This window comes from Malania oleifera, chromosome 6, assembly GCF_029873635.1.
Source record: "Malania oleifera isolate guangnan ecotype guangnan chromosome 6, ASM2987363v1, whole genome shotgun sequence".
NCBI classification, from domain to species: Eukaryota; Viridiplantae; Streptophyta; class Magnoliopsida; order Santalales; family Ximeniaceae; genus Malania; species Malania oleifera.
The window spans coordinates 30,035,238-30,047,813 of record NC_080422.1 but is presented as its reverse complement, the minus strand read 5'-3'; the positions used below and the strand labels follow the sequence as shown (position 1 = coordinate 30,047,813).

The 12,576-nt window shown below is 38.9% G+C and overlaps 1 protein-coding gene across 1 annotated transcript in view; it reads right to left on the bottom strand.

The window, feature by feature from the left end:
* LOC131157364 (3-isopropylmalate dehydrogenase 2, chloroplastic-like) overlaps window positions 1-10,977 on the bottom strand; it is a 47,568-nt gene extending 36,591 nt beyond the window's left edge. Inside the window, exons 1-3 of the mRNA XM_058111447.1 lie at window positions 10,702-10,977; window positions 10,185-10,314; window positions 9,978-10,089 (exon numbers count right to left, since the gene is read on the bottom strand). Coding sequence (XP_057967430.1) covers window positions 9,978-10,089; window positions 10,185-10,314; window positions 10,702-10,915 — 456 coding nt within the window. The 5' untranslated portion in view covers window positions 10,916-10,977. The remainder of the gene's footprint in view (window positions 1-9,977; window positions 10,090-10,184; window positions 10,315-10,701) is intronic.
* Window positions 10,978-12,576: the final 1,599 nt, after the last annotated feature.

Genomic DNA, 12,576 nt, shown 5'->3' with positions numbered 1-12,576 from the left:
ATTTCATAATACTCAACCAATCAAAGACTTGTGTGTTTGCACTTGGACATTTGCAAACACGACATACAGCACTCTGCCTACCAGGAGATTAAAAGGACAACTAGAACCAACACATCTCCACATACCCAAGAGAATTTCTTTTATGGAAGCATGACAAACATTTCATAATACTCAACTAGTCAAAGAATCTTTTGAGTGTTTGCACGTGGACTTTTGCAAAGGTTGTCCCCTTTCAGGACCTCCCCATACAGGCAGCTGCAACTCAGGAGGAGGCTGTTTTGGAGCAGGAACTCCCTAAACCTCAAAGCTAATGCTGAAAGATTAGCCCTTTCTCCAGCCCCTAGTGTCACGAGTCGACTACTTCACACCTTAGTGAAAGGACTGTGCAGGACTAGTTAAACCCCTCTTGTTTAACCAGCCAACCTATTGTTTACCATAATTCATCCACAAAACACTTTCATTATCATTCAAGTAAATATCAGTGGAAGCAATAAGCAACTTATGAAAGCAGTAGCAAGTAAGCAGTAAACATTGAAGCAACGCAATTCATTAACACCTCCTCCATTAACATTGTGTGTATAGCGAGGGAGGCAAGTAGGCTAAACACGTTGACAATATCCAGTAAGTTTTACAAGTTGATGAACACTCACCCTTCCCTAAAGAGCTTTCTACGCTATTCTCCCTCTGGCACTAGGAAACATCAAAGTGACCAAGGAGTCATATTGCCTTTTTTAGCATATGGAGAAACTACTACTAGAAAATAAACCTACACTAGTATTTACATGATGGAAACCCATCCCAAACGCACGAGACAAGCGGTCATAGGCAAGCATAATGCCCTGAACAAGCTCGACTCATGACGCTCCCCCACTTATGCAATCGACGTCCTCGTAGACTTTGACGCTAGGTACATTTCTACTTTATCCACGAACGGTTGCATATCTTCCGTAGAAACCCAGGAGATTTCTTCATCGCCAAGGCCTTTCCACTTCACTAAGAACTCCCACCGCTTCTTGATGTGAACTCTCTATCTGCAAGGATGTCTTCAACTTCACGTCTATCAGGATGCACTATCTTCAATTCTACTATGGTTGACTAACTTTTGTTTGGATCTTTGGTATCGGCATTGAATGGCTTGAGGCAGCTGACGTGAAATTCGGGATGCACTTTCATCCAAGTCGGAGGGTCAAATCTATAAGAGGCCTCCCCGAGCTAACACAAAACACAGGATGTACTTTCATTCAAGTCGGAGGGTCGATTCTATAAGAGGCATTCCCAACTTTGGCTTAGATGGGAACTTGTCCTTCATATTTGCGAAGTAGTCTCCTACCTCGTCCTCGCAGTGACCTAATATGTTCAGGATTAAGCTTAACAAACACCAAGTCACCTACGTTAAAGTGTTGCGGTCTTCTCCCTTAATTTGCCCACTTCTTCATCCGCTTAGAAGCTTTCTCCAAGTAAGCTTGGGTAATCTTTGCATTCTGTCTCCATTCTCTGGTGAAGATGTACGCTCTGGGACTCTTTCCTCTATATGGCTCGTCCACTATAAGAGGGAATAGCGGCTACTAGCCTGTAACAAGCTCAAAAGGGCTCTTGATGGTTGTTGAGCTCCTTTGGGCATTGAAACAGATTTGAGCCGCATCAAATAGTTGCACCCAATTCTTCTGGTTGGCATTGACAAAATGGCGCAAGTACTCTTCTAGTAGCCCGTACAAATCTCTTCGTTTGTCCGTCTATCTATGGATGGTAACTCGACGAGATTTCAAGTTATGAACTGAGGATTCTGAAAAGTTTTGTTCAGAAGTTGTCAGTGAATCGTGCATCTCGGTCACTAATAATATCTTGGGGAAAACCCTAATATTTCACAATATTCTTAAAGAATACTCGTGTCGTCTCCTTTGCCGAACATTACTTTGGTGCAGGTATAAACGTACCATACTTCGAAAACCTATCTATAACCACAAGTATAGATCATGCATCTCCCACTGAAGGCAGGTTGGTAATGAAGTCCAGTGAGACGCTTTCCCACGGGTTCGATGCTATTGGTAGGGGCTCCACCAACCCTATAATCTTCCTCTGCTCCACCTTGCCTTATTGGCAAGTGAGACAAGTTCGGGTATAATCAACCACATCATCATTGCATGTGCGGCCAATAATACCTCTGCTTCAATAAAGCCAAAGTGCGCTGCCATCCTGGATGTCCAACTATCATGGGTCATCAGCAATCCATCTTCCATCCAGAACTGACGAGCTTTCCCCCTCTTCAGTCAACTCTATAAGGTTCTGCGAACCTTGATCTTTGGCTAAGTTCTCTTTGATATGCTGCCGCATCATCGTGGTAATAGTACTCACTGTCAGGCATGTTACCATCTGCAAGGCCGCTAGCTCGGCCTTCCTACTCAATGCATCTGCAACTTGGTTCAAGCGCCCTGTTTTGTGCTCAAAGGAGAAATCATAATCTGCCAATAATTCCTGCCATCAGCCCAGCTTGGGTGTCAACTTCGGCTATGTGAAAAAGTGGCTAACACCCGAGGTATCCGTTTTCACCACAAACCTTGACCCAAGTAAGTAATGTCGCCACACGCAAAGACAATGTATCACCACTAGCATTTCCTTCTCTTGAATTGTGTACTTCCACTCTGCTTCAGTAAATTTACGACTCTCATATGAAACAGGATGTCCCTCCTGTAACAAGACTCCTCCAAGGGCAAAATCTAATGCATCTGTTTGCACCTCGAAGGGTTTCATGACATCTGGAAGAGCAAGTACTGGATCTCTCATCATGGCATTTTCAAGTCATCAAAGGCTCCCTGACACTTCTCTATCCAGGTCCACTCCTGACCCTTCTTTAGTAGTTCTATCATAGGAGCAGTTCTCCGTGAGTACCCCTCTATGAACTTCCTGTAATAGTTGGCAAGGCCAAGAAAGGAACGCAGCTCCTTCACTATCATTGGAATCTTCTATTCTTGAATCGCCCGTACCTTCTCCACATCCATCCTGATATAACCTTGCTCAATCACATGACCAAGGAATTTGATGCTCCGCTGAGTGAAAGAGCACGTCTCTTTCTCACATACAAACTGTTCCCCCTCAGCCTGTTAAACACCTTCCGTAGATGCTCTTTATGTTCCTCCAAAGTAAAATTGTGGACAACAATATCATCCGGGTACACCACGACAAACTTGTGGAGGTACTCACAAAATACCTAGTTCATCAAGGTACAAAATGTTGCAGGCACATTCGTCAACCTGAATAGCATCACCAAGAATTCATACGCCCCATACCATACCACACAAGTAGTCTTTGGCTCATCACCATCAACAATTCTCACCTGATAGTAGTCTGACCTCAAGTCAAGTTTAGTGAAGTACTTGGCATGACTTAGCTAATCCAACAGATCGGCAATCAACAGAATAGGATACTTGTTGCACACTATCACCTTGTTGGGCGCGCGGTAGTCTACACACATCCTCATGCTCCCACCATGTTTCCTCTGAAACAACACCGGTGCTCCAAACGGCACTTTAGAAGGGCGAATATATCCCGCTTCCAACAACTCATCAAGTTGTTTTATAACTCTGCCAGCTCTGGAGGAGCCATCCAATATGGCCCCTTAGCAAGTGGTTTCACTCCTAGCAACAACTCAATCTCATGCTCCACACCCCGTTGTGGAGGCAAATTATGAGGCAGCTTATCCGGCATCACCTCCTTGTACTCATCCAACACAGCTTGGATGGTCGTAGACACCAGCTCTTGGCCTACTTCTTCATCTACCACCATCGTGGCTAGATATGTCTGCTCACCCTTTCTCAACCCCTTCTTGAGTTGCATGGCTTAAAGGAACTTCTCCTCATATCCTTTCGTTGCAACGACTTGCACCATGCAAGGGCGATCTCCCATCAGACACAAGAAACCAACAGAAGGCATCAGCACTGCCTTCATCCCCTTCAGGAATTTCATTCCCAAAATAACTTGAAAGTCATCTAATGACACCGCTATGAAATTCCCATGACTTGCCCACTGCCCAACCTTCACAGTCACTTGCTTGGCTACTCCTGGAGTAGGCTGGGCTACATAATTCACTGCATTCATGCATCCTGAATCCTTCTCCAAGAATAAGTTGAGTCTCCTTGTTTCGGCCTGTGAAACAAAATTATGAGTAGCCCCGATATCCACCATAGCGCTGGTACTCTTCCCATTGATCCTCAAGTCCAAAAACATCAGTCGTTTTTCTTGTGCAACTTTCGATGCTTTCGCTTTCTTTTCCAATGCATTCACCAACCGCATTACACCCATCCTCGGGGGTATCCCCCTCTTCTCCATCACTTTCCACTACCTGCTCCGACACAACTAACACGAAATTTTACTCTTTCCATTGGGTGTGTTGAACTCTCAAAACAATGAAGCTTCTTTTGAAGTTGATGCTTTATAGTCGGCTCCCCCACTTTTGAGTTTGCCATTCTTGAAAGACTTTTTGGTTGTTTCCCCCTACGCCAAACTCTTTGGACGAAGGGGTAGTATCACCACCATAGTCAGTCAAGCGCTTCGCGGTAGCTTGTGTGGTAGACAAGTCTTCAACTTTTTGCCTATGAAGTTCTATTCTTGCCCACGGTTTCAACCCCTCAAGAAAATAGAATAGCTTGTCCTTTTCCTACATGTCCCTCATATCCCTCATATCTAATATCAAAGGAGAAAATTGTTTCACGTATTCCCCGATTGACCCAGTATGTTTGACGTCTCTTAGCTTCTTCCTAGCATTGGACTCAACATTCTCTGGAAAGAATTGGGCCTTGAGCTCCCTCTTCAAGTCTGCCCAACAATCCACAACACAGCGTCCATTTTCAATTTCATTGTACTTAGTACGCCACCATAGTTTGGCGTCACCAACCAAGTACAAGGCCGTAGTATCACAGTTTTAAATCGCGGTAGCAGGTAGCATAACGTAACAGTAATGGGTGTAATGGGAAGCGGGAGTAGCGGATGTTACATAACAGGAGGCGGGTGTAATGGCTGTGAATTTTTTTGAAGCATGCACAACCTTGTGCATATTAGCATACTTGCATGTTTTAAGCTTTTAGCCTTTCTTAGAAAGAGTTTTAATTTATTTTGGATCCTTTAGTTCGTGTAACTAAATTATTTGGTAAGGGCAACAAGTTTACATTTGTTTTAAACCACCATTGACAGAAAAATTACGTGTGCGTGCGTATTTATACTTCTCATTGTCCTTATCTGTGATAAATTCTTATGTGTGCTAAATTAATTAATAAAATAAAATACATTATACACTCCATTAATCTATTTGACACATAAGACATACAAATAATGCAAATATAAAATAGCTAGAAAAGAAAAAAAGTTGAAGTTGAAAAATATAGAACATAAATATCACATTATTAATATTATCAAAATAAAATATTTTCCTAACAAGTTAATATTTTCAAACTGTTAATTAATGTATCTATTGTTAGTATTAAAGAAATAGTAAATTTTGTATCATTGTCATCCTCATTATAATCTTTCCCCCTCTTGCCACTAGGTATATTGCGAATGATATATGAAAGGGAAAAAGTGAGAAGAAAAAGTAAAAAATAAAATAATTTTTTGGTGTAACAGTCTTATAGTGGTTACATAATGGCCGTAGTGGTTACGTAACGGTCGTAGCGGCCTTTACGTAACGGTCACAGTCCGTAACAACCGTTGCGACTATGATTTTTCTTCCCACCGATTTCGCAGTGTGTAACGTTATCAGTATCCCAAAAAACCATTACGTAATGGCGTTACATAACAGTCACAGCCTTTATTTAAAACCAAGTGCAGTATCCACTTTCACTTGTTTTGAGTTCGTCCTCATAGCGAGAAAGTACTGCTCCATATCAAACAAAAAGTTCTCCAACTCCTTGGCATCACAAGCACCCCCATACGTCTTGGGTTCCGGTACCTTGGTCTTGCTAAACCTCGAAGTGTTAAGAGTTTCCCATAGCAAGAACCACCAAATTCACCTTTGCAGTCAAATCAGATATTTGAGCTTGCAAGGTTTCCACAATATGGTGAAAGTCCTCTGACATTTCACCTATCAAACTTTCTTGATACTTTTGTGATCTCACCACTTTATCAACAAGTTCCCTCCCGTCTCTGTCAGTGCTTCCAACACACTAATTCTCTCAACATTGCTTGGTGTCATGGCCACTTACCAAAGCTTTACCAATCACACAACAAAGGCAACTAAATTCACGTAGCAACTAACCGAGCTCTGTGGTGTCACGGGCTGACTATTTCACACACTTGTGAAAGGACCGTGTGGCGCTAGCTAAACCCCTCTCGTTCAACTAGCCAGCCTATTGTTTACCATAATTCATCCACAAAACACTTTCATTATCATTCAAACAAATATCAACGGAAGCAGTAAGCAACTTATGAAAGCAGTGGCAAGTAAGCAGTAAACATCGAAGCAACACAATTCATTTAAAACCCCTTTGTTAACATTGTGTGTCTAGCAAGGGAGGCAAGTAGGCTAAACACGTTGACAATATCTAGTGAGTTTTGCAAGTTGATGAACACTCACCCTCCCCTAAAGAGCTTTCTATGCTATTCTCACTATGGTACTAGGAAACATCAAAGTGACCGAGGAGTCATACTGCCTTTTTTAACATAGGAAGAAACTACTACCAGAAAATAAACATACACTAGTATTTACATGATTGAAAATCCATCCCAAACGCATGAGACAAGCGGTCACAGACAAGCATAATGCCCTAAACAAGCTCGGCTCGTGACGCTAGCACTGACTAGGCTACACTTTGTATATCAATTCCAACTTTGAGGATTTGATTGATAGGCCAAATTTCCATACTTTGAATGGATTGGACCAAGACAACACTCACTTCAAGAATCAAGTATCTATTTGGGTTCTTCATATGTTGAAATTAGTAAGCAAAACCATAGGCATCCCCTTGATGCCTTGCTGAATTTTTCTTTACTGAATATGCATGTGTGAGTACATGTGTGTGTGTGTGTGTGTGGGAGTGTGAGTGTGAGTGTGTGTGTGTCGTGTTGTGTTGTGTTGTGCGTGTGAGAGAGGAAGGTCAAATAGTGTTCTTTAAATGGTTCATAAGAATCATAACATTAGACTCCATTTTTCCACTTGCTAATAAGTTCAAGAATACTCCTTCAAGAGAAAATTTTTGAAGTCATTTTTTAAAAAATGATACTAACTTTATCTCTTTAAAAAAATGGTAATAACTTTCTCTCCCATAATAGTTATACATTAGTACTATGTTGTTCACACCCATTGAAAGAACAAATAAAACAAACTCTGCACAATAACTTGGCCTGATTCAGTTACAATTTTGATGTAGGATGGTTCTAAGTAGCCCTAGTCCTAAGGTTGACCCTCTTTGGAGCACACACACAATATCACAATTTATGAGAAGAATTGAATTAATCAAGCATGAACATCACAAACATATTCTAATGATCACAAGTTGTTGAGATTTTGAAAACATATATGATTTGGTTCAAAGCCCTTAGTTGATCATTTCATTCAAGTAATCAAGTTTGCTTTAAAAGATGTTATATTAGAAGTCTTAGATCACAAGTCCTAGCGTACAAATCAAATATCCCTAAGCATGGTAGTAGCAAGCATGTTCATGTTGAAAATCTAGGAAGATTCAAAGAGAATGAACAAGGTTTTTCAATCAAGGCTTCGGGTAGAGTTTCAAGGCTTACAAGGTCCTTTTAGGAGCTGTTTTAGATGGTCACAAACAAGGAATTGAAACGAGCTTACCAAAAAAGGTTTGGAATGTCAAACACCAAGACACATGAGTACTCGATCGCACCATGAACAAACTTGTTGATCCTTAGGAATCTTGAGACAATAATGAAGCATGAGGTAGTTGTGGCTGTGAGCTATGAAAGAGGTGTGGGTGTGTAGTGTTGATGATGAAGTTGATGTTTTCGTGGTCTCTCACCGCCCAATCTCCAGGGAGATGGAATGTAGCCTCACACTACTCACTCACAAGGAGAGGAACAAGATTCACAAGTTCAAGCAAAAGCTTCTTTTTTCAATTGATAATGCAAGATGCCTTTTACAATACAAGTGATGGCTGTTTATAGCCTTACACGCACATGACTTGCACATGGCTTCTTAAAGATTAAAGAAAATATAAAAGTAAAATAAAACAGTTAAAACATAAGTAATGAGGTTCCAAGGAAATAGTTTGTCATAGGAAATAGGTGCTTAGGAACAAGAATAATTATGATAGTGGAGTCTAAGAACTTAAAATGAAATAAATGCTTCTTGAAAACCCAAGACTCTTTCGACTTGCAAGTTGTCATGCTTCTTCAAAAACCAAGACTCTTTGACTTGCAAGTTGTCATCCTCTTTCCAAGCTAGCTTCTAATAGAAGCTTCAATTGTTGCAAATAAAGTCACATCAATGGTGGACTTCGGGTGGTCGTTCACGTGTCACAATATCCATGATTACGCATCAAAAGTTGCGTAATTAGGTATTTAAAATCATGAATTAAAGATTGCAAATTCACTTAAATGCCTAATTATGTTTAATATTTCAATATTGAGCTCAATTTATAACATTTGAATTTTTTATCCTATACTTGCCTTAAATTTATAAGTTTTTATATTTAATTATTACAAGGTATTTTGGAAATTAAAGAAGTGAAGCGAACCATGCAAAATGATGCAAATGGACGCGTCAAAACAAAGCTAATTGGGCAATTATGAATAGTTTCGACATTGCTTTGTAATCTAAGCATAACTTTCTCATCCGAGCTCCATTGAGATGATTCAAGATGCTATGGAACGCCAAGAAAAAGCTCTACAACTTTCATGTTTTTAGTTTTGAGAGATACTGACTGCATCAAGATCAAAATCGGGCTTGAAGCTATTGCATCTACTATGGCAGCCATGCCATGAAGCAAAAGGGGAGTATTGGGCAACCAAAAGTTAGGCCCATGTGCCTAACTCAAGCACCACACGGCTAGGACAAAAAGTAGAGAGGAGAATAGGGTATTTTATTGGAGAATAGGGTTTTTTATTGGGGGAAGGGGGTAGCCGCACAAGGGAGCTAGAGCAGCAGCAGCTGGGAAGAACCATTCGGCCATCTTCTCATCTCATCTCTCTTTCTCTTTCTCTCTCCTTACCTTTTCCCTTGTTAATTTATTTTTTGTTCTTTACTTTATTGGTATTACAATATTTTGTTTGAGTTTATTTTCATTTAAACCTTTTTTTTTTTAGTTTAGTTTATTTTGTTTAAGTACTTGTCAGATCGTTTTTATTTAAGTTAACAACTACGTTGGAAATTTCATGGTTGAATATTTATTAAATGAATTTTTTTTTTTTTATGCTTTACTTTAAGGTTATTTGAATATCTTGTTAGATTAATGAAATTGGATTGAGTTATTTTTTTTATTTAAGATATTGCTAGACTTATTTTTTGTTTAAGTTATTTTTATTGTGTTGGGTTTATTAGATTAACGAAATTCTTATTTTGGTTCATTGTTTGAATATTTAAAGCTTTGGTTGTTTTTGTTGTTTACTTGCCGTCATTTATTTATCGTTATCCTTTTCCTATCATTCACTTTATGTGTGTTAGGTTTGTAGTTTATGTTTTACGTTGTTTTAATTTAGTTACAAACTCTCAAAAACCCAGGAATTTGAATCTAAATTGTATTCAGTAAATTTTATTTTTTTAATTTCTTCTTTTTGTTTTACGCAAGTTTGAAATTAATTTACATTCCCTGAGAAGACGATCTGGTCTTTTGGACTAATTATTACGCAACAGAACTCTTATACTTGGATAACCTTTGCGCTGCTCATTTTAGTGAGTCAATCGACGAAAGATAGTCGAGGTGCATGTTGATCCCCATCCACATTTACAATCCAAGACTAAATTCACATGGAAATTAAAAACTCAGAAAAAGATTAAACTTGCACACTAGTACATCAAGACAAAAGATTACCTGGGGCAGCACTGATGCCGGTCGCAAATTTGCAAACACCTTAAGACCTTCCCGAAGCTGAAGCAACCCAGTTTCCGGCTTTAAATGTTTCTCATTGTTATCCCATTTATACCTTAAACCCATAAACAATAAAAATAAATATTTCACATAAAAATTTAAAAATGGATCAACTAAATAGAAGGAAATTTATTATGGATATCAAATCACCCTCCAATTGCTCCAAGAAGAACGGCATCCGACCGCTTTGCTACTGAGAGGGTCTCCTCAGGTAATGGGACTCCAGTCAAATCCAAAGCCGCGCCGCCAATAGGCATCTCTTGAAAACCAAAGTCAATCCCTGAAACAAATATCCAAATGTTAAAGTATAAGCCAAGAAAAGGAACAAATTTGCTTGGTAGCTGAGAAAATGAAATAAATTTAGGTCTTCTGCCATATTTTGGTTTTGGTTTCCAAGAAGCGAAAAACCACAGCAGGCCACATGAACAGAAACCCAATCTCTACACTACAGCATAACAAAGCTTTAACTGTTAAGAAGTTTTATAACAAAAAAAAAAAAAAGCTCATTTGGCTGCTAAGAAAATGGACGAAAAGAGACAACCGAACCTTTATTTCCCAGACGACAAAATGCTTCTTTCAGCTCAAACCGACAGGCCGACACTGGGACATTTTTTTTCTTCTCGGGAAAAATAAACAATGGAAGAGTTAGAATAGCGATTAAACATACCTTCGAGAGAACCGGCGAGCTTGAGGACGCTCTTGGCGACGGAGATGACTTCAGGGCCGATGCCATCACCGGGAAGAAGAGTGATGCTGTAGCGTCTACGGGAAGCGGTGGCAGAGCAACGGATAGTCGCCCCTCTGGACGACTGCTTGGGTCTGCGATTCGATAGAAGTGAGCCGGTGGACGGTCTGAAGCTCAGCTGCACAGAAGTCGCCATTGCTGCAGAAGATGGAAAATTGAGACTTTTAAAGAGAACATACTGTCCGTCTTTCTTCCCTTTTTTTTTTTTTTTTTTAGGGAAAATGACAAGGAGGCTTTTGACACGGTTGACTTTACTATTACTTGCCACTTAGACGGACGAAGCAAATCGGGTCAAATAATTCATGAAAAATTAGCCAGATTATGGAATGAGAATATTACAATCTTCATTCAAATTGTTAAGTTGCAGATTTACGGTGGTTCAGATCGAATAATTCTTGGCGAATGACAAGTAATTTGTCATTCTTATTCTTAATATAATTTTTTTAACCATCCAATATGAACAATTTATTTTATACCACAATAATTGAAGTTATTTTAAAAATTATAATTTGACAATATATTAAACATGTAATAATTAATCAAAAAATTATAATTTTTTATATTTTTCAGAGTATTAATTTAGAAACTTTTATTTTGATAAAAAAAAACTAAATATTTAGATTTGAGTTTGAATGTGGGCATAAGGTAGGCCTCGAGACACATATAGTAGTACAAGAGTTGAGACTATGAAACTAGGCCTTAGCCAATAGAGCTTATGCTAATTGATTTTGTTGATATTCGTTTAACTTGAACACGTGCAGTGGAAGCACACAGTCAAACACGAAATTATCAACAACCACTAATGTAATGAAATATACTAAAGAAGCAATCAAACAATAATAAGAAAAAATAAAAACACATTTAGAATGCACAATATTTACATGGTTCGGCAATAGCCTGCGTCCATGGAAGCAACACTTGGGTTTCCACTATGATCAATGTCAAAGCTCACACTTTTGGTTTACAAACATTGTTTATATAACAATCCTATGGGTACAGAAGAGTTCTAGCAAACGTAAACAACTTCTGTAGCAATCCACCAGAGGAAATCCCTCCGATAAGCTCAATCTACAAGTCCCCGATTTGAATTTAAATGATCTATGCCGACAAAAATCGTCGACAGTTTGGAGCAGAATAAAACACCTTGCAGCTTCTGCCTGAAACCGTCGACAATTACACACCAAACCATTGACAATTTGCCCTCCATGGTTGCACCTTGCTTCTCTCCCTTTGTCCCTCGCGTCACATAGCTTTCTTTGGTTTATGTGATCCGCTCTTAATATAAGTCACATCCCCAACAGATTTGATGTCTAATAAACACGACATTATCGAATTATCAATAAATTTAAACATTAGTTGTTAGTGAATATGTGGATATTCATCAGATAAAATCCTAAATCTGTCAATCGACTTATTTAGAGGAGGATAAAAAAAGTTCAAACCAAATTCGATTCATTTAATGTGCAGATCGATTAGAAGTCAATTAAAGCGGGTCGAATTAACGAATTTTTATCATTTTCCCAGGTCTACTTACCACATGTATGTGCATTAATAATTAATAAATAAGTTCCAATTTAATAATATGAATAACTAATAATATTTTCATCTACATTCACACACACACACACACACACACACACACACACATATATATATATATATACATATAACAATAAAAAAATAAATGTACATATTGAACTACATCTTATAAAAGTAACAGCTACTTGCTCTTTTTATAATAAAAATCATGATGACACACTTCATAATCACAAGGAAGGATTTCCCTAATTATATGTG